The sequence below is a fragment of the Haliotis rufescens genome, unplaced genomic scaffold, assembly GCF_023055435.1.
Source record: "Haliotis rufescens isolate VD_foot unplaced genomic scaffold, xgHalRufe1.0.p SCAF_6, whole genome shotgun sequence".
In the NCBI taxonomy this organism is placed as follows: Eukaryota; Metazoa; Mollusca; class Gastropoda; order Lepetellida; family Haliotidae; genus Haliotis; species Haliotis rufescens.
The window spans coordinates 27,295,135-27,318,417 of record NW_025964334.1 but is presented as its reverse complement, the minus strand read 5'-3'; the positions used below and the strand labels follow the sequence as shown (position 1 = coordinate 27,318,417).

Here is a 23,283-nt window from a genome sequence, read left to right as displayed (position 1 = left end):
TAGTTTGTTGTCAACCAAATCCACCATTATATCTACCCTCATACCCACGTAGCCATCTGCCTATGACACACATGGTACAACGATAACATGCAACCTTGCACGACTGTGATATTTTCTACAAGAGATTAAAACAATTTACATATTAGTGGATGATGTACTTACATGCATAAGCTGACTGCCGGTTCCATTGATGCCTTGGCGTACTCAATCTGGCACTGACAGGTGTCAGTCAAGCCCGAAGCTAAACATTAACAAACAATTGGAGAGTATATCAATAACGTTAATGTGTTGAGACAAATATGGGTTTCAATTTGGAATTCACCTCGTAACAGTATTACCAGTTGTACAATTCAGTATTTATATAGAAATGGAACCGTATTTAATTCATTCTATAGTTTCAACTGTATATATAGCCAGTAGTTCAGTATTAACTTAGAAAGGAATGAACCCACATTTGTTTATTCTTTAGTTTCGTCACGTCAAAGACCCGGGTTCGATTCCTGACATGGGTACAATGTGTGAAGCCCATTTCTGGTGTCCCCCGCCGTGATATTGCTGGAATATTGCTACAAGCGGCGTAAAACCATACTCACTCACTCACTTTAGTTTCACCAGTATGTATAGCCACTTTGTTTTGCGATGGGAACTTTCTTAAAGACTTACAACATGATGATGTAAGATACGTCTCTAGATCTGTGCCGAGTTGAGTTCTTGTCTTGGTGAAAGCAGCCTCTCCTGTACATCCCGTGTCAGTTGTCGACCTCAGACATGTAACCACGCCTTTTTGGGCGCTGGTATGATTCAAACATTGTCAATGTTTACACTTGAGTGCAAAAGATAATACACAGATTAATCAATTCGTTTTGACAATTATGTTCTCATGTTAAATTTTAGTGTGATATATATATATATATATATGTTTATAAATTATTTGTATTTCCGTGCGATGTTGATCTTTCCTTTTCTGTACTAAAGGTACATAAATCTTGCAGAGCATATTTACAATACCCCTGGTTTGCAAGTTGTGGAAATAGGACGTTATTTTCTGTTTAAATCTCTGATGAAATATATGATAACAAAACACATCTTACGTGCACTCGTCGGCGCTGGTTGTGTCAATACCGTATGCTCTCTGGCAGGAACAGCTACTTGTTTTACCTGCAACGTGAGACAGAAACAGTTATCCTTCCACTGTTTATGTGAATAACTAACACTCAGTGTTTCCGCTGAATGTTTTTCCTTAAGGAGTGGCGGCGACGAAACGTGGCTTATGATATACATGCATATATGTAATCACAAATAAATACTCTCCACAATGACATATATATGTCAAATACATGCCATTAAACTAACATTGTTTATGGACATACAGAAGTGTTACACAAGTCGGATTGTCTGCGTTGGATTTGATCGGACAAAATAAAGGTAACACTTAACAGGTGTCATCAGTGTTGTACATCAATAGAGAAAATGAAATGTAACTTGATCACTAATGCCGTCTGTGTTGGACATACTCAGACACAAGGAAGGACATCCTTACTTCAGGGATCAAAGAAACATGATATCTTAATGCAAGTGTTGTCTGCGTTGGACATACTCAGACACAAGGAAGGACATCCTTACTTCAGGGATCAAAGAAACATGATATCTTAATGCAAGTGTTGTCTGCGTTGGACATAATCAGACACAAGGAAGGACATTCTTACTACAGGGATCAAAGAAACATGATATCTTACTGCAAGTGTTGTCCATAATCAGACACAAGGAAGGACATTCTTACTACAGGGATCAAAGAAACATGATATCTTAATGCAAGTGTTGTCTGCGTTGGACATACTCAGACACAAGGAAGGACATCCTTACTTCAGGAATCAAAGAAACATGATATCTTAATGCAAGTGTTGTCTGCGTTGGACATACTCAGACACAAGGAAGGACATCCTTACTTCAGGAATCAAAGAAACATGATATCTTAATGCAAGTGTTGTCTGCGTTGGACATACTCAGACACAAGGAAGGACATCCTTACTTCAGGGATCAAGGAAACATGATATCTTAATGCAAGTGTTGTCTGCGTTGGACATACTCAGACACAAGGAAGGACATCCTTACTTCAGGGATCAAGGAAACATGATATCTTAATGCAAGTGTTGTCTGCGTTGGACATACTCAGACACAAGGAAGGACATCCTTACTTCAGGGATCAAGGAAACATGATATCTTAATACAAGTGTTGTCTGTGTTGGACATACTCAGACACAAGGAAGGACATCCTTACTTCAGGGATCAAAGAAACATGATATCCTAATGCAAGTGTTGTCTGTGTTGGACATAATCAGATACAAGGAAGGACATCCTTACTTCAGGGATCAAGGAAACATGATATCTTAATGCAAGTGTTGTCTGTGTTGGACATAATCAGACACAAGGAAGGACAATCTTACTACAGGGATCAAGGAAACATGATATCTTACTGCAAGTGTTGTCTGTGTTGGACATAATCAGACACAAGGAAGGACAATCTTACTACAGGGATGAAGGAAACATGATATCTTACTGCAAGTGTTGTCTGTGTTGGACATAATCAGACACAAGGAAGGACAATCTTACTACAGGGATGAAGGAAACATGATATCTAATGCAAGTGTTGTCTGTGTTGGACATACTCAGACACAAGGAAGGACATCCTTACTTCAGGGATCCAGGAAACATGATATCTTACTGCAAGTGTTGTCTGTGTTGGGCATAATCAGACACAGGGAAGGACAATCTTACTACAGGTATCAAGGAAACATGATATCTTACTGCAAGTGTTGTCTGTGTTGGACATGATGGTCGTTCTCGGGACGGCGGCATCACAGCTCGCTGTTGTTGTTGCATACAAACAGGCTATCTTCTTCTCCGTCTCTCTGATCACATACAGTTACTATAGTAAAGACACTGACCATAACTACATAAGTAAAAGCAACACAAATCATTTCCATAATCACATCACGATTCTGACTACATCATGAGCACGTGTTAAAGAATCAGATTGTGTTTGGTCACAAATTTTCGCAATAAGGTGAGCGTATACTGCCTCATCGGTAGTATCCGTCACAAACAGGGCACGTCAATTGTTCACCTAAGAAAACAAACACGGGAACATGTGGGACAAGTCAAAATAGAAAATTGCAGCGGACATAAATTTGGTCACTGGAAGCCTTACAAGCCTTACAAGCCTTGAATGTTGTAACCCTGGTCAGGCAAAGTTTGCGCAACGGTCGTATGTCGCTCTTTGAAATCGTAATAGAGATATCATGTTCGACCACAAAAGTTGGAAAATATAGAAACCAAAAGCTAGACCTGCTGGAATATTGCTCAACATTAAGTCAAAGTTATCCATTGGAAAGTTAAAGTCTAACCAATTGTCATGCAGTCTTATGGATAATGTTTCGTCAATCTGAATCTTTATGCAAACATATACATATGAAACCGATGGGGCGTTATCACGGGTCTCTTTGGGCTCTAGTTCAGGTGAGTAAAACGTTGGAAGGGAATAGCCTATTTGACCATTTTTGAATAATACCAGATCATTGATATACCTGAAGATTAAGTTAAACATCTCCACCAAATTCCCGTGCAGATAATGTCTCTTTATATGGATAAAGAAACGAATCAGCTATGGAGGGGAGCACAATCGGTGCCCACGTGAGTGCCTACTTCAATCTTGTCTAAATGCCCTATTCCCAGATTTCACTCTTTGTTATCCATAATGAAGTCCAGTATTACACATGTTGTTTTCTCAGTAAACTCAAGATAGATCGATGACTTGATTTGCTTTCACATTTGACAAATATTCTTGAATGTTTGAAGATTTACGTATATCTCTGGTCAGCACCTTTAGTAACAGATGCCCAATTGATCAATGTATAATGTTTTTCAGTAAGTTGTCGTGTGGCATAGTGAACATTTGAGACGATGAAAATCAAACCAATCGTTGAAGGCTTTTCAATTCACGTGGCATTAATTCCGACTGTCTAAACTACTTTCTGCGGCTATGAAGTCCTTCCTTGATTGTATTAAGGATTGTGGGTAATCTTTGAGACAGGAATTTGGTGGTAGACTTGCTGGACCAAGCAATCCATTTCTCGTTGGTCGGGTATTTATGGCGCTTTGGAATCCAGTACGAAAAAGGAACGGACATGTCTTCAGGTTTTAGAGTCAAGCTAAAATTGGACAGAACTGATGCGTAGTCTTTGTAGATTTTTCTTCAGCGAACATCTGGTGTCAATGCTGATCTTCATAGATCCAGTGATATAATTGTCACCGTTACCTTTCCTTCTACGACTAATGGATTCTGTTTCGGCGAATATTTAGTTAGTTATATCTCTGGCATTGACATTTAATATTTTTATGTGGCATTGGCAGATATGTCATTGATACCAAAGTCTGAGATCAAACAATTAATGTAGCGATGCTTACATATAAAGGTGCGAACAACTATAAACATTTCATGAAGGGCAGCTAGGTTTATTCCAATTCTATTTCCTGTTTCATTTAGGGCATTCTATCAATCAACATCACATCACTATATCATTATTTGCCAAGAAAAAATAGTTTTCAGTTATTATCTTTCCATTCACACATATTCCTAGTTTGACATTTCCACTAAACCAAAAATGGCCCTTATAAGCTTCGGAGAATGAACGAATCACACATTTTGTTGAGCGGCTGGACTTGATAGTCACTTAAAAAACATTTCTCTGCATTTAGACATAAACTGCGGCATAGACATGACAGCTTGTCCCTCTATGTTACCGCCAATGAACATGTAAAGCGACGCGCCAATGTTAACTTACGTGCACTTGTTGGCTCCAGTGACATCGGCGATCAAATACGCTATCTGGCATTGACAAGTGGCTGTTGCTCCTGCAGCTGAAATAATCCACAACACAACACTGCACTTGCTGACAATGTAGTTGTGAATTTGCAGCAAAATGAGGTACACCTCATGCTCCATAAGACAGGGAGGGAATGTTGTTTATAAAGACAAAGATATTTATACACACTTTAATGCAGTTTGATGACAGTGAAATATGTTTTATTTATTGTAATACTAGTATTCCTTAAGGCCCAGTCTGTCTATCTGCACATGATTATGCTGGGTTTCTGTACAGTATATTAACGTCTATGTCGTATCACAACCAGCTGTCCCCACACTTAGATATGAAATAAACAATTTACATTAATATATCTTTCCACATATAGCAATATCAAATGAAGTTGATACTACAGAGTTTATGGCCGGTTTGCACGATGTCCATTTGTCATTGACGTCTGTATGCATATATAGCCAGGTTTTACATTAATAGACCAGGAGATAAAACAACAGACAATAATAAATATATATCTTACCACAAGAATCGGTCCCAAACTTTGTATTCCCTCCTTCAGCCACCAGTTTCAGGGTTCTACTCGTTTCACAACCTGTTCCAGTTTTCCCCTCCAGACATGCAAACTGTTTCTTTAACTCCCTGTTAGAACGAACGAATTGCATATATTGAATGGGTGAATGTTCTTTTACACCACACTGTGTAATATATACAGCTATGTCCTGTCAGTAATCAGTTGATAGCCCGAACAGCAAAGTGGCATTACTCATGCAGTCCAATTACCATCACATACACTCAGCCAGGTCCCACATTGTAATAACGTGATCCCTCTTTCAACCTGTATTGGGTCCCTGGCACATAGTCTACCTCAAAAGTCACACAAGGTTGTATGATCGCCATGGAGATGAGACTGATATTCAAGCGGACACCAGGGCCGATTGACCGGGGTTATAATGTTTGGCTTAGAGGAAGCTTTAGGGTCTGGATTTGGCGCATAATAAATATATACATCATGCACGTTAATATTACTGTTATAACCATGTACTGATTAAAATAGAAAATGCAGCAAAGAGGGTTTGGGTGATCCTGGCATAGTCAGACTGGTTAGGCTCATCATCAGCTCAGAGCCCTTGCCCCCTCTACACGTAGCCCAGACAGCGAATGCCTAGCCTTCTGCATTACCCAGATTGTCAGAAGGGCTGTATTCCTGGTAGCAAACCCGGGTACTCTCCCAATGTCAGTCAACAGATTGGGAAGTACCAAACCTAAGGCACCGAGAACAATGGGGAGTCGGACAACTTGGGACTTGGGATGCAAGCGTGACATTTCGAAAGCGAGGTCCGCATATTTGCCATGTTTTTCCCCAATCCTGTCAATCACATTACTGTCAAAGGGGACAGAAAATTCAATGATATAACTGATTTCATAGGATTTATCAAAAAGGACAAGATCAGGTTTGTTGGCCTGGATTCGTCTGAGGCTGTAAATGAGCTTATTCCAAAGAATTTTGTATTTATCATTTTCAATGACGCCCTCTACATATTCTGGGTCGTACCATGGGTGTGTCAAAACCACAAGCATGGCGAAGACGGTAATAAAATGATCGAACTACACCATCGTGTCGTTTAAGAAACGTTCTTTGTGTCAAAGCTGGGCATCCACTGACAATGTGTTGGACAGTCTCATTAAATTCATTACATAATCTACATTTCATAATTACATTTTGATGCAAAATCACACATTGACGGTTTCGAGTCGGAAGTGACTGGTCCTGAGCAGCTAACAGAAAGCCTTCTGTTTCACTTTTCAAGCCAGACGACTTCATCCAAGCGAAGGACTCTGCAGGATTGCTTATATTCTCAACACCCTGCGCATAAACTTGATCGTTCAGACAGCCTCTCCTTTAAAAACTGAGTCTGGGTCGATTATTATTATTATTATTATTATTATTATTATTATTATTATTATTATCATACTCACCCACAGTGGTCGGTGGTCGGGTCAACTATTGTGTAAGCGATTTGGCACTTGCAAACCTCAGACAATGCTGAAGAAACAGGAAACAGTTGATGAGACTAACGTCATTTGTAATGCCAGGGTTAACAGTAAGAATTGCTGGCAGTGACTGACATTAAAATGCTCTGACATAAAGGATGGTATTGGTAATACATGACCATGCCCTGACAGAAGGGATGACATATGAAATACATGACATGACAATGTTCAGACACATTGGATGGTATAGGTAATACATGGCCATGCCCTGACACAAGGGGAGCTTCAGGAAATATATGCCAATGCCCTGACAGGAGGGATGGTATAGGTAATACATGGCAATGCCCCAACAAAAGGGATGGTACAGGTGGTACATGACAGTGCCCTGACACAAGGAATGGTAAGGTAATACATGACAATGCCAGAACACAAGAGATTGTACAGGTAATATATGACAATGCCCTAACAGTAGGGATGGTATAGGTAATACATGACAATGCCATTACACAAGGGATTGTACAGGTAATATATGACAATGCCCTAACAGAAGGGATGGTATAGGTAATACATGACAATGGCCTGACACAAGGGATGGTATAGGTAATACATGACAATGTCCTGACACACGAGATGGTATAGGTAATACATGACAATGCCCTGACACAAGGGATGGTACAGGTAATACATGACAATGCCCTGACACAAGGAATGGTATAGGTAATACATGTCAATGCCCAGACAGTAGTGATGGTATAGGTAAAACATGACAATGCCCTGACACAAGGAATGGTATAGGTAATTCATGTCAATGCCCTGACACAAGGGATGATATAGGTAATACATGACAATGCCCTGACACAAAGAAGGGTGAAGGTAATTCATAACAAAGCCCTGACACAAGGGATGGTGAAGGTAATACATGACAATGTCCTGACACAAGGGATGGTATAGGTAATACATGACAATACTCTGACACAAAGGATGGTATAGGTAATACATGACAATGCCCTGACAGGAGAAATGGTATAGGTAATACATGACAATGCCCAGACAGTAGTGATGGTACAGGTAAAACATGACAATGCCCTGACACAAGGGATGATATAGGTAATACATGACAATGCCCTGACACAAAGAAGGGTGAAGGTAATTCATTACAAAGCCCTGACACAAGGGATGGTGAAGGTAATACATGACAATGTCCTGACACAAGGGATGGTATAGGTAATACATGACAATACTCTGACACAAAGGATGGTATAGGTAATACATGACAATGCCCTGACAGAAGAAATGGTATAGGTAATACATGACAACGCTCTGACACAAGGGATGGTACAGGTAATACATGACAATGCCCTGACAGAAGAAATGGTATAGGTAATACATGACAATGCTCTGACACAAGGGATGGTATAGGTTAAACATGACAGTTCTCTGACACAAGGGATGGTGTAGGTAATACATGACAATGCTCTGACACAAGGGATGGTATAGGTTAAACATGACAGTTCTCTGACACAAGGGATGGTGTAGGTTATTCATGACAATGTCCTGACAGAAGAAATGGTATAGGTAATACACGACAATGCCCTGACACAAGGGATGGTATAGGTAATACACGACAATGCCCCGGCAAAAGGGATGGTATATGTAATACATGACAATGCCCTGACACAAGGGATGGTATAGGTAATACATGACAATGCCCTGACAGAAGAAATGGTACAGGTAATACATGACAATGCCCCGACACAAGGGATGGTATAGGTAATACATGACAATGCCCTGACACAAGGGATGGTATAGGTAATACATGACAATGCCCTGACGAAGAGATTGATGTTGTTAGTACTCTAACAGGGATAGCCGTTGTTTATACATGACATTCCCTTAAGATCATTTTGATAATGCTTGAAGGCAGTCAAAATTGCATTTCATGAATCATGGCATATTCTGTTGAATGGGTAGTAGCATTAGTACATGTATTAGTAGTATTATCATTGCCAAATGTTCGTTCTAGGGTGTTACATGTTGGTATATAGAGGTTATCACGCGCGTGTCTTTGGGGATGGTAAATATTCTGTATTAGGAACAAACATTGTATTCAGCGAGCCTTGGAAGCACTGAAAGTAGTCACTGCGTGACCTTTGATATTTGCTTCTCTGTCCGTATATGTCCTAAACGGATATCGATTTTATCCGTTGGCTTTATCCTGATGATAAAGTATGGAATGTGCATACAGAATTCATAACAGTTAGATAGGGATTTGACTGTATACAACAATATGCCCTTGTAAGAATGTTGGGGAATGTTACGAAAAGGACACTTATCACATAACAGTTTCTACAACGGATATGGCTACCCACTGACAGCATAGAGAGATAGAGATAGTTAGAGATAGGCTACTCACTAACGAGATACAGCTGGCTCTCCTATGTTGTGACCTTAATAGTTCCTACAACGGATATACCTACTCACTGACAGCATATAGTCAGCTCTCAACTTATGTTACCTCAATACTGTAGTTTCTTCCATGGATATAGCTACTCACTGACAGGATATAGTCAGCTCTCATCTTATGTAACCTCAATACCGTAGTTTCTTCTATGGATATAGCTACTCCCCGACAGCATATAGTCAGCTCTCATCTTATGTTACCTCAATACTGTAGTTTCTTCCATGGATATAGCTACTCACTGACAGCATATAGTCAGCTCTCATCTTATGTTACCTCAATAGTTTCTTCCATGGATATAGCTACTCACTGACAGCATATAGTCAGCTCTCATCTTATGTTACCCCAATACTGTAGTTTCTTCCATGGATATAGCTACCCACTGACAGCATAGATAGATAGATAGAGATAGGCTACTCACTAACGAGATACAGTTGGCTCTCATCTGTTGTGACCTTAATAGTTCCTACAACGGATATACCTACTTACTGACAGCATATAGTCAGCTCTCATCTTATGTTAGCTCAATACTGTAGTTTCTTCCATGGATAAAGCTACTCACTGACAGCATAAAGTCAGCTCTCATCGTATGTTACCTCAATAGTTTCTTCCATGGATATAGCTACTCACTGACAGCATATAGTCAGCTCTCATCGTATGTTACCTCAATACTGTAGTTTCTTCCATGCATATAGCTACTCCCCGACAGCATAATGTCAGCTCTCATCTTATGTTACCTCAATACTGTAGTTTCTTCCATGGATATAGCTACTCACTGACAGCATATAGTCAGCTCTCATCGTATGCTACCTCAATACTGTAGTTTCTTCCATGGATATAGCTACTCACTGACAGCATATAGTCAGCTCTCATCTTATGTTACCTCAATACTGTAGTTTCTTCCATGGATATAGCTACTCACTGACAGCATATAGTCAGCTCTCATCTTATGTAACCTCAATACTGTAGTTTCTTCCATGGATATAGCTACTCACTGACAGCATATAGTCAGCTCTCATCTTATGTTACCTCAATACTGTAGTTTCTTCCATGGATATAGCTACTCACTGACAGCATATAGTCAGCTCTCATCTTATGTAACCTCAATACTGTAGTTTCTTCCATGGATATAGCTACCCACTAACAGCACATAGTCAGCTCTCATCTTATGTAACCTCAATACTGTAGTTTCTTCCATGGATATAGCTACTCACTGACAGGATATAGTCAGCTCTCATCTTATGTAACCTCAATACTGTAATGTCTTCCATGGATATAGCTACTCACTGACAGCATATAGTCAGCTCTCATCTTATGTTACCTCAATACTGTAGTTTCTTCCATGGATATAGCTACCCACTAACAGCACATAGTCAGCTCTCATCTTATGTAACCTCAATACTGTAATGTCTTCCATGGATATAGCTACTCACTGACAGCATATAGTCAGCTCTCATCTTATGTTAGCTCAATACTGTAGTTTCTTCCATGGATATAGCTACTCACTGACAGCATATAGTCAGCTCTCATCGTATGTTACCTCAATAGTTTCTTCCATGGATATAGCTACTCCCCGACAGCATATAGTCAGCTCTCATCTTATGTTACCTCAATACTGTAGTTTGTTCTATGGATATAGCTACCCACTGACAGCACATAGTTAGCTCTCATCTTATGTAACCTCAATACTGAAGTTTCTTCCATGGATATAGCTACTCACTGACAGCACATAGTCAGCTCTCATCTTATGTTACCTCAATACTGTAGTTTCTTCCATGGATATAGCTACTCACTGACAGGATATAGTCAGCTCTCATCTTATGTAACCTCAATACTGTAATGTCTTCCATGGATATAGCTACTCACTGACAGCATATAGTCAGCTCTCATCTTATGTTACCTCAATACTGTAGTTTCTTCCATGGATATAGCTACTCACTGACAGCATATAGTCAGCTCTCATCGTATGTTACCTCAATAGTTTCTTACATGGATATAGCTACTCACTGACAGCATATAGTCAGCTCTCATCGTTTGTTACCTCAATAGTTTCTTCCATGGATATAGCTACTCACTGACAGCATATAGTCAGCTCTCATCGTATGTTACCTCAATACTGTAGTTTCTTCCATGGATATAGCTACTCACCGACAGCATATAGTCAGCTCTCATCTTATGTTACCTCAATACTGTAGTTTCTTCTATGGATATAGCTACTCACTGACAGCATATAGTAAGCTCTCATCTTATGCTACCTCAATACTGTAGTTTCTTCCATGGATATAGCTACTCACTCACAGCATAAAGTCAACTCTCATCTTATGTAACCTCAATACTGTAGTTTCTTCCATGGATATAGCTACTCACTCACAGCATAAAGTCAACTCTCATCTTATGTAACCTCAATACTGTAGTTTCTTCCATGGATATGGCTACTCCCCGACAGCATATAGTCAGCTCTCATCTTATGTAACCTCAATACTGTAGTTTCTTTCATGCATATAGCTACTCACTGACAGGATATAGTCAGCTCTCATCATATGTTACCTCAATACTGTAGTTTCTTCCATGGATATGGCTACTCCCCGACAGCATATAGTCAGCTCTCATCTTATGTAACCTCAATACTGTAGTTTCTTCCATGGATATAGCTACTCACTGACAGGATATAGTCAGCTCTCATCATATGTTACCTCAATACTGTAGTTTCTTCCATGGATATGGCTACTCCCCGACAGCATATAGTCAGCTCTCATCTTATGTAACCTCAATACTGTAGTTTCTTCCATGGATATAGCTACTCACTGACAGGATATAGTCAGCTCTCATCTTATGTTACCTCAATACTGTAGTTTCTTCCATGGATATAGCTACTCACTGACAGCATATAGTCAGCTCTCATCTTATGTAACCTCAATACTGTAGTTTCTTCCATGGATATAGCTACTCACTGACAGGATATAGTCAGCTCTCATCGTATGTTACCTCAATACTGTAGTTTCTTCCATGGATATAGCTACTCCCCGACAGCATATAGTCAGCTCTCATCTTATGTTACCTCAATACTGTAGTTTCTTCCATGCATATAACTACTCACTGACAGCATATAGTCAGCTATCATCTTATGTTACCTCAATACTGTAGTTTCTTCCATGGATATAGCTACTCACTGACAGCATATAGTCAGCTCTCATCTTATGTAACCTCAATACTGTAGTTTCTTCCATGGATATAGCTACTCACTGACAGCATATAGTCAGCTCTCATCTTATGTAACCTCAATACTGTAGTTTCTTCTATGGATATAGCTACTCACTGACAGCATATAGTCAGCTCTCATCTTATGTAACCTCAATACTGTAGTTTCTTCCATGCATATAGCTACTCACTGACAGCATATAGTCAGCTATCATCTTATGTTACCTCAATACTGTAGTTTCTTACATGGATATAGCTACTCACTGACAGGATATAGTCAGCTCTCATCTTATGCTACCTCAATACTGTAGTTTCTTCCATGCATATAGCTACCCACTAACAGCACATAGTCAGCTCTCATCTTATGTAACCTCAATACTGTAGTTTCTTCCATGGATATAGCTACTCACTGACAGGATATAGTCAGCTCTCATCTTATGTAACCTCAATACTGTAGTTTCTTCCATGATATAGCTACTCACTGACAGCATATAGTCAGCTCTCATCTTATGTTAGCTCAATACTGTAGTTTCTTCTATGGATATAGCTACTCACTGACAGGATATAGTCAGCTCTCATCTTATGTTACCTCAATACTGTAGTTTCTTCCATGGATATAGCTACTCACTGACAGCATATAGTCAGCTCTCATCTTATGTTACCTCAATACTGTAGTTTCTTCCATGGATATAGCTACTCACTGACAGCATGTAGTCAGCTCTCATCTTATGTTACCTCAATACTGTAGTTTCTTCCATGGATATAGCTACTCACTGACAGCATATAGTCAGCTCTCATCTTATGTTACCTCAATACTGTAGTTTCTTCCATGGATATAGCTACTTACTGACAGCATATAGTCAGCTCTCATCTTATGCTACCTCAATACTGTAGTTTCTTCTATGGATATAGCTACTCACTGACAGCATATAGTCAGCTCTCATCTTAATTTACCTGAATACTGTAGTTTCTTCCATGCATATAGCTACTCACTGACAGCATATAGTCAGCTCTCATCTTATGTAACCTCAATACTGTAGTTTCTTCCATGCATATAGCTACTCACTGACAGCACATAGTCAGCTCTCATCTTATGTTACCTCAATACTGTAGTATCTTCCATGGATATAGCTACTCACTGACAGCATATAGTCAGCTCTCATCTTATGCTACCTCAATACTGTAGTTTCTTCCATGGATATAGCTACTCACTGACAGCATATAGTCAGCTCTCATCTTATGTAACCTCAATACTGTAGTTTCTTCCATGCATATAGCTACTCACTGACAGCACATAGTCAGCTCTCATCTCATGTTACCTCAATACTGTAGTTTCTTCCATGGATATAGCTACTCACTGACAGCATATAGTCAGCTCTCATCTTATGTTACCTCAATACTGTAGTTTCTTCCATGGATATAGCTACTCACTGACAGCATATAGTCAGCTCTCATCTTATGTTACCTCAATAGTTTCTTCCATGGATATAGCTACTCCCCGACAGCATATAGTCAGCTCTCATCTTATGCTACCTCAATACTGTAGTTTCTTCTATGGATATAGCTACTCACTGACAGCATATAGTCAGCTCTCATCTTAATTTACCTGAATACTGTAGTTTCTTCCATGCATATAGCTACTCACTGACAGCATATAGTCAGCTCTCATCTTATGTAACCTCAATACTGTAGTTTCTTCCATGCATATAGCTACTCACTGACAGCATATAGTCAGCTCTCATCTTATGCTACCTCAATACTGTAGTTTCTTCCATGCATATAGCTACTCACTGACAGCACATAGTCAGCTCTCATCTTATGTAACCTCAATACTGTAGTTTCTTCCATGGATATAGCTACTCACTGACAGCATATAGTCAGCTCTCATCTTATGTTACCTCAATAGTTTCTTCCATGGATATAGCTACTCACTGACAGCATATAGTCAGCTCTCATCTTATGCTACCTCAATACTGTAGTTTCTTCCATGGATATAGCTACTCACTCACAGCATATAGTCAGCTCTCATCTTATGTAACCTCAATACTGTAGTTTCTTCCATGCATATAGCTACTCACTGACAGCACATAGTCAGCTCTCATCTCATGTTACCTCAATACTGTAGTTTCTTCCATGGATATAGCTACTCACTGACAGCATATAGTCAGCTCTCATCTTATGTTACCTCAATACTGTAGTTTCTTCCATGGATATAGCTACTCACTGACAGCATATAGTCAGCTCTCATCTTATGTTACCTCAATAGTTTCTTCCATGGATATAGCTACTCCCCGACAGCATATAGTCAGCTCTCATCTTATGCTACCTCAATACTGTAGTTTCTTCTATGGATATAGCTACTCACTGACAGCATATAGTCAGCTCTCATCTTAATTTACCTGAATACTGTAGTTTCTTCCATGCATATAGCTACTCACTGACAGCATATAGTCAGCTCTCATCTTATGTAACCTCAATACTGTAGTTTCTTCCATGCATATAGCTACTCACTGACAGCACATAGTCAGCTCTCATCTTATGTTACCTCAATACTGTAGTTTCTTCCATGGATATAGCTACTCACTCACAGCATAAAGTCAACTCTCATCTTATGTTACCTCAATACTGTAGTTTCTTCTATGGATATAGCTACTCACTCACAGCATAAAGTCAACTCTCATCTTATGTAACCTCAATACTGTAGTTTCTTCCATGGATATAGCTACTCACTCACAGCATAAAGTCAACTCTCATCTTATGTTACCTCAATACTGTAGTTTCTTCCATGGATATAGCTACTCACTCACAGCATAAAGTCAACTCTCATCTTATGTAACCTCAATACTGTAGTTTCTTCTATGGATATAGCTACTCACTCACAGCATAAAGTCAACTCTCATCTTATGTAACCTCAATACTGTAGTTTCTTCCATGGATATAGCTACTCACTCACAGCATAAAGTCAACTCTCATCTTATGTAACCTCAATACTGTAGTTTCTTCCATGGATATAGCTACTCACTCACAGCATAAAGTCAACTCTCATCTTATGTTACCTCAATACTGTAGTTTCTTCTATGGATATAGCTACTCACTGACAGCACATAGTCAGCTCTCATCTTATGCTACCTCAATACTGTAGTTTCTTCCATGGATATAGCTACTCACTGACAGCATATAGTCAGCTCTCATCTTATGCTACCTCAATACTGTAGTTTCTTCTATGGATATAGCTACTCACTGACAGCACATAGTCAGCTCTCATCTTATGTTACCGTAATAATTTCTACAACGGAAATAGCTACTCCCCGACAGCATATAGTCAGCTCTGATCTTAATTTACCTGAATAGTTTCTCACACATATATATGGCCTCAATCGTCAAGGGCTCCGCAGGTAGCGTCCCTCAACAAGGCGTGCCAGAAACCTGTCATCGTGGTTTCGAATCCAATATATTTTGTGTTCACTTAATTGTGTCTACAACTACCAGCATTGTCACCTGTCATTTTGTGTTGACTTAATAGTGTCAACAACTACCAGCATTGTCACCTGTCATTTTGTGTTGACTTAATAGTGTCTACAACTACCAGCATTGTCACCTGTCATTTTGTGTTGACTTAATAGTGTTTACAACTACCAGCATTGTCACCTGTCATTGTGTGTTCACTTAATTATGTCTACAACTACCAGCATTGTCACAATTCATTTTGTGTTCACTTAATAGTGTCTACAACTATCAGCATTGTCACAATTCATATTGTGTTAACTTAATAGTGTCTACAACTATCAGCATTGTTACCTCTCATTTTGTGTTGACTTAATAGTGTCGATAACTACCAGCATTGTCACCTCCCATTTTGTGTTCACTTAATAGTGTCTCCAACTACCAGCATTGTCACCAACCATTTTGTGTTGACTTAATAGTGTCAACAACTATCAGCATTGTTACCTCTCATTTTGTGTTGACTTAATAGTGTCGATAACTACGAGCATTGTCATAATTTACATAGTGGATATGCTTCCTCAATCGTCAAGGGCTTCGCAGGTAGCGTCCCTCAACAAGGCGTGCCAGAAACCTGTCATCGTGGTTTCGAGTCCAATATATTTTGTGTTCACTTAATTGTGTCTACAACTACCAGCATTGTCACCTCCCATTTTGTGTTCACTTAATAGTGTCTACAACTACCAGCATTGTCACCATACATTTTGTGTTCACTAAATAGTGTCGATAACTACCAGCATTGTCACCAATAATTTTGTGTTGACTGAATAGTGTCTACAACTACCAGCATTGTCACCAATAATTTTGTGTTCACTTAATAGTGTCTACAACTGCCAGCATTGTCACCAATAATTTTGTGTTCACTTAAACGTGTCTACAACTACCAGCATTGTCACCTCCCATTTTGTGTTCACTTAATAGTGTTTACAACTAACAGCATTGTCACCTCTCATTTTGTGTTCACTTAATAGTGTCTTCAACTACCAGCATTGTCACCTCTCATTTTGTGTTCACTTAATAGTGTCTACAACTACAAGCATTGTCACCTATCATTTTGTGTTCACTTAATAGTGTCTACAACTACCAGCATTGTCACCTCTCATTTTGTGTTAGCTTAATAGTTCCTTCAACGGACACGACTACGTACTGGCATCACAGTATTTTTATGCCTAATGCCGATGATTTATACTCACAGCCTGTACAAGTTGGATCTATTTTAGCATTAGCTGTTGTGGCCACGCTGTGTCTCTTGGCAGTTCCATCACAGGCTGTAGAGGAGCACGCCCAAAGGCAGTTCATCACTACTTTCAGAGAACTGTATCAAGTCACAAATACTTCAGCTAATACTCATGAATGAATTAATAGTCTTTCATCGGTTGAACTAATTTCTAAATTTGATCTTATCTGTCTACCATAAAACCAAAATGCTTTATTTGCCCGAACTTAATCACAGTGGTGTTTAATGTGTTAAAATATCATTTAAGAAATAATAACGTCATTTAATATTATTTTGCAAAGATGTGTCAATCTTTGCATCTGAAGCTACTGGCACAATGATAAATACAGTGGGACTGATAATTATCTCTGGGTATAATTCCGTGTATAGCACACTTTATATTGATATACACTACCGCCAACATTATTCCCTAAAATTTCATTCGATTCATTTAAAAGGCAAACACTTTTAAATAGTAAAATTAACAAGAACACAACAACACCACAACGTCATATTTACCATACAAATCGAGTCATTGTCATGTCAAAATTAATTACATAATTTCCATGTCTGTTTTCTATACTTTTTTATCCCTAGAAAGAGGGGAAAATACTCACTCGCACAGGACAGATGACGACTTCATGAAGTTGACCTGACATTGGCACACGTCTTCAAGGGCTGAAATCGAATACATATGAGATTATAGACGATATGTTAGATCAAGCTTGTAGCACATTTAGTGAGTGGGTCGGTTTTTTAACCGTTTTTAACAATACTCTAGCAATATCCCGGCGTGACGAGCAAACGCTATAACCAATTGGCTTCCCCTCCGCCCCTTGTACCACGAAATCATGTCCCGGCGGTACCCAACACTACAAATGAGGAAATTATTGATTCACACATGTCCATTGAAAACAAATATTCTGATAGGTTAATCTATGGTTTCAAATAAAAAATAACACCCATGACAATAGAGTCAATTTGACGCACGCATTACCGAATATTTCACAAATATGCGTTCCTCGTGGTTGGTAAACAGGTTCAAATATAGATTACAAATTCTGATCTGCCCTTCCTACACTTTGGACAGAAAACGTGATGAAAATGTACAACGTGCGTGTCACATGCTTTCAGGGATAGTTTTGAGATTGAAAATTGACGCTTCTCGGACTGTGACGTCACGGTTGCTGAGGTGCTCTCTGTGAAGATATTCTGCTGATGCCAGAATATTGGCGTGTGGTGAAGATCAAAGGCTAATCGAACTGACACATTTTTTTTTATCTACATGTAATCAATGTGTGTGAGTAAAGAAGGCAGAAGCGTAGAAGATATAACTGGAACTTGAACATGCATGAGAACAATTCGTGTAGTGTGAATAATTTGTGATTTTCTTGTCAAGAGATATGAAAAACAAAAGTCTGATAATAAAGACACATCTATTGGTTAGATGATCAACGATGATTCTGTAATTCACATCAGCAGCCAACACAAAGCACCACGTCGACACATCCATCTTCCCTTATTATCTTCGTGTACACCAAAAGATTCGTAATGAATTTTGTCATGGTAGATATTTTTTATTTTCAATGTAGAACTATGTGAGAAGTATATTTGATTGCAGGTTTATGTATGTGTAATGTCTTGTCGTGTGATGTTATTCTATTCAGTCAAATCTACAGATGGCATCGCTCTACTCTGAAAGCAACAGTGTGTTCATCTCCAAATTTAATCACAGAAATGTTGAGTATTAACAGTAGCACTTATCAGCATTTAATGTACCTACACCTACCAACTCTCAAAGATTAACCAGGATTTTACCTACAGCTACCAACTCTCCAAGATTAACCAGGATTTTAACTACAGCTACCAACTCTCCAAGATTAACCAATATTTTACCTACAGTTACCAACTCTCCCAGATTTAACCAGGATTTTACCTACACCTACAAACTCTCCAAGATTTAACCAGGATTTTAGCTACAGTTACCAACTCTCCAAGATTAACCAGGATTTTACCTACAGTTACCACCTCTCCAAGATTAACCAGGATTTTACCTACACCTACCAACTCTCCAAGATAAACCAGGATTCTACCTACAGTAACCAACTCTCCAAGATTTAACTAGGATTATACCTCCAGCCACCAACTCTCCCAGATTAAACCATGATTTTACCTACACCTATAAACTCTCCAAGATTTAACCAAGACTTTATCTACACCTACCAGCTCTCCAAGATTTAACCAGGATTATATCTCCAGCTACCAACTCTCCAAGATTAACCAGGATTTTACCTACAGCTACCAACTCTCCCAGATTTAACAAGGATTTTACCCACAGCTACCAACTCTCCAAGATTTAACCAAGATTTTACCTACACCTACCAACTCTCCAAGATTTAACAATGTTTTTGCCTACAGTTACCAACTCTCCCAGATTTAACCAGGATTTTACCTACAACTACCAACTCTCCAAGATTTAACCAGGATTCTACCTACACCTACAAACTCTCCAAGATTTAACCAGGATTATACCTCCAGCTACCAACTCTCCCAGATTAAACCAGGATTTTACCTACATCTACAAACTCTCCAAGAATTAACCAGGACTTTATCTACACCTACCAACTCTCCAAGATTAACCAGGATTTTACCTACACCTACCAACTCTCCAAGATTTAACCAGGATTATACCTCCAGCTACCAACTCTCCAAGATTAACAAGGACTTTACCTACACCTACCAGCTCTCCAAGATTAAACAATGATTTTACCTACACCTACCAACTCTCCAAGATTAACCAGGACTTTACCTACACCTACCAACTCTCCAAGATATAACCAGAATTGTATCTTAACCCACCAGCTCTCCAAAGGTTCATACATTTTATAAGTGCCTACCAGCTCTCCAAGATTTGACTGTATTTTATCTTCTCACACCAGCTCTTCAAAGGTTCATCTTTTTTACCCGTCAGCTCTACAAGGTTTACCTGTATTTTATCTTTAACCGTCAAATCTCAAAGGTTTACCTGTCTTTTATCTTTAACCGTCAAATCTCAAAGGTTTACCTGTATTTTATCTTTAACCGTCAAATCTCAAAGGTTTACCTGTATTTTATCTTTAACAGTCAAATCTCAAAGGTTGACCTGTATTTTATCTTTAACCGTCAAATCTCAAAGGTTATCTGTATTTTATCTTTAACCGTCAAATCTCAAAGGTTTACCTGTATTTTATCTTTAACCGTCAAATCTCAAAGGTTTACCTGTATTTCATCTTTAACAGTCAAATCTCAAAGGTTTACCTGTATTTTATCTTTAACCGTCAAATCTCAAAGGTTTACCTGTATTTTATCCTCACACACCAGCTGTCCAAAAAGGTCATCTGTGGTTTATATATGCCTACCAGCTCGCAAAAGGTTTTACCCGTATTCTATCTTTACCCGCCAGCTCTTCAAACTTTAATTTGCATGTTATCTTCACACACCAGCTCTCCAAAGTTAATCTGTATTTATCTACACCGATCAGCTCTCCAGGGTCTAATTTGTATCTTATCTAAAACCCATCAAATCGAAAAAGAGTAAACTTAATTCAGTCGACATCAACAAGATACAATTGAACTCACTGCACGTTAAATCTGTTTCATGCGTTGCCTGGTCCTCAACCAGTGTTTTGATGGTCTTAGAACCCCCGCATCCGGTAGTATCTGTCGTATCGTACAGGCACTGGTAATAAGTCCCTAGTGTACTGCAATGAAAAAAACATCAGCGTGTCTCATACCTTGCGTCCTTACACCTAGGAAGTAATGGTCGTCACACATGATTAATACGTTAAAGCAGTCAACACTTGATGCTGTATGCCAAAGGCATTGTGCTTCATTTCATGAAATTGTTTACTGCAATGATCAAAGGTTAGTAGCACTGAGTCCACGTACGTTTTTCACCAAATGCTTTATGTTATTCAAAAAAGGAAGGCGCTCGTCTTATTATATACAAACGAATGAAACCAATGTATAGTTGCATATTCAACCCTTATATACATTCAATATATATAAACGTATTCAATATAAACACGTGTGCAGGACTTACGTGCATGTTGTTGCTGCTGGGGCAAAAGGAATCACACAATCTTTACAAATTCCGGCACTTGCATAAGCTGAAACAAGACAAGAAACTCGATAATAACTGGTGACATAGAAGCAGAGAAACTGGGAACATGGATAAACTGGAATGACACTATTTGTCCCGTCGTAGATCATCAACAATAGTTGGAGAGATAGATAATGATAGCGACAAAGAGAGACAGTGAGTGATAGCGAGGCACTACTACTTACTGGCAGGGCAGCCTATTGTACCATCCATAGCGCTCTTAATACTACCGGCATAGGTGTGACGAGCCGTTCCATCACACGATGCAGTTGATGACTTTATAACACAGTCCAAGTTGGTCTTCAGAGCGCTGTAAATTACGTGATTATAATGTTGTAAGTAATATTCTGATTCATAATTGTATACTGAGGTATGTATTGTTGCTACCTATGGCACACTCCGCCTTACCCCGTGAAGATACGGGGTAGAAATAATTTTCAGCAACCCATACTTGTCTTAAGAGTAGACAGGATCGCTGATGCATGTCATCATATCCCAATTGCATATATCGATGCTCATGATGGATTGTCTATATACAGACCGCCGTCATATAGCTTGGACGTTGCAGAGTTCGGCGTTAAACAACAAACAAACATAGTCCTTAATTTGTATTATATATGTAACAGTATGTTTGTCGGCTTATCAACATTATGGCCTGCCGGCAAAATGATCTCTCTTATGATTTCACGTTGCTATTCTTATATAAGGATACTCTAAATCATACATACCTGCACTTTTTAGTGTCATCGTCGATGACAGTCGATGCATAGTCTATTTCACATAAACACGTTGTAGTCAAAGCTGAAAAACAACAGATGTGTAATGTTAAATGTTATACTTTGAAAAGTGACCATGGTTAGGAAAAAACATAAAGATTCACAATGCCATAAATAATGCTTGTGAAGATTGATCATACTTCAAATATTCTTTTGTCCTTGTGATGCATAGAAAATCGAGGAGAAGAATCAACTGAAACGTAGTTTTCAAAATTCATTAACGCCAAAACATGTATCGCGGAAGCTTTAGTCAGGTCATATATTCAATATCTATTACCTATAGGGTTAGACATAACAGAGTTAATAAAAATCGTATGTGCACTGGCACAAACATCACTTCTCGTGCACCAGGTTATTGTTTCCGTCATTCAAAAGGCTTAGCTGACGTCATTCGAATCTTATTGTGGCGTAAGGTCGAAATTACGTCACACTAGGTCAATGTTACAGCTGAAAATTCTTGACGTCATTCGACAAATTGTTTGTTTCTGAGACATAGGTGGTGATCAGTGTCTTTTTCGAAACAGAATCAAGAAATAATGGGTAAAAAAGCAGTTATGTGCCATACTGATGAGCATGTCCTGCTCTAAGACAATTGACATAAACAGTTAATGATTGTTTGTTGCTGAAAATCTTTACTTACGACAGTTAGTGGTACCGATATCGTCAAGGGAAGCCTTAGCAACTGCGGCCAAGGTCCATGGCTTTGTAGCGCCGTCACAACCACTGACTGTCTCGCCAGCCAAACATGACACGTAGGTTTTCAAAGCGCTGTAAATTATAGTAAAGTTATGACATAATTTTTATCTGGTCACTTGCTTTTTCAGTTCAGCTCGACATCGTTTCGACACGTGACCAGTTTCGTACTATCATCAAGTCAGATTAATTTCAGATTTGTCAAGATGATCCTTACTTGCATCCAGCGTCAAGAATGTACTTAATAAATCATCGTTGCCTTAACGGATAAGGAGGTATGGGGATTGTTTGATAGTCTATTGTTTGTGTCATAAAAGTGTAATATTACAATCATAATTCAGGAATAATATCAAGATCTATTTTATTAATAGTATAGCTTATACATGCCACAGCCAGTATAATTATTAGCATGTATTTTAAAACTCAGTACCA

The 23,283-nt window shown here is 38.9% G+C and overlaps 1 protein-coding gene across 3 annotated transcripts in view; it reads right to left on the bottom strand.

The window, feature by feature from the left end:
• LOC124127803 overlaps positions 1-23,283 on the bottom strand; it is a 71,141-nt gene that overhangs the window by 10,583 nt on the left and 37,275 nt on the right. For all 3 annotated transcript variants that reach the window (XM_048385859.1, XM_048385861.1, XM_048385860.1), the window contains 14 exons: positions 22,799-22,926; positions 22,111-22,183; positions 21,568-21,692; positions 21,323-21,389; positions 20,860-20,981; positions 17,860-17,920; positions 17,220-17,341; positions 6,855-6,921; positions 5,398-5,516; positions 4,842-4,917; positions 2,806-2,909; positions 1,092-1,158; positions 664-791; positions 163-241 (listed from right to left, as the gene is read on the bottom strand). In XM_048385859.1, coding sequence (XP_048241816.1) covers positions 163-241; positions 664-791; positions 1,092-1,158; positions 2,806-2,909; positions 4,842-4,917; positions 5,398-5,516; positions 6,855-6,921; positions 17,220-17,341; positions 17,860-17,920; positions 20,860-20,981; positions 21,323-21,389; positions 21,568-21,692; positions 22,111-22,183; positions 22,799-22,926 — 1,338 coding nt within the window. The remainder of the gene's footprint in view (positions 1-162; positions 242-663; positions 792-1,091; positions 1,159-2,805; positions 2,910-4,841; positions 4,918-5,397; positions 5,517-6,854; positions 6,922-17,219; positions 17,342-17,859; positions 17,921-20,859; positions 20,982-21,322; positions 21,390-21,567; positions 21,693-22,110; positions 22,184-22,798; positions 22,927-23,283) is intronic.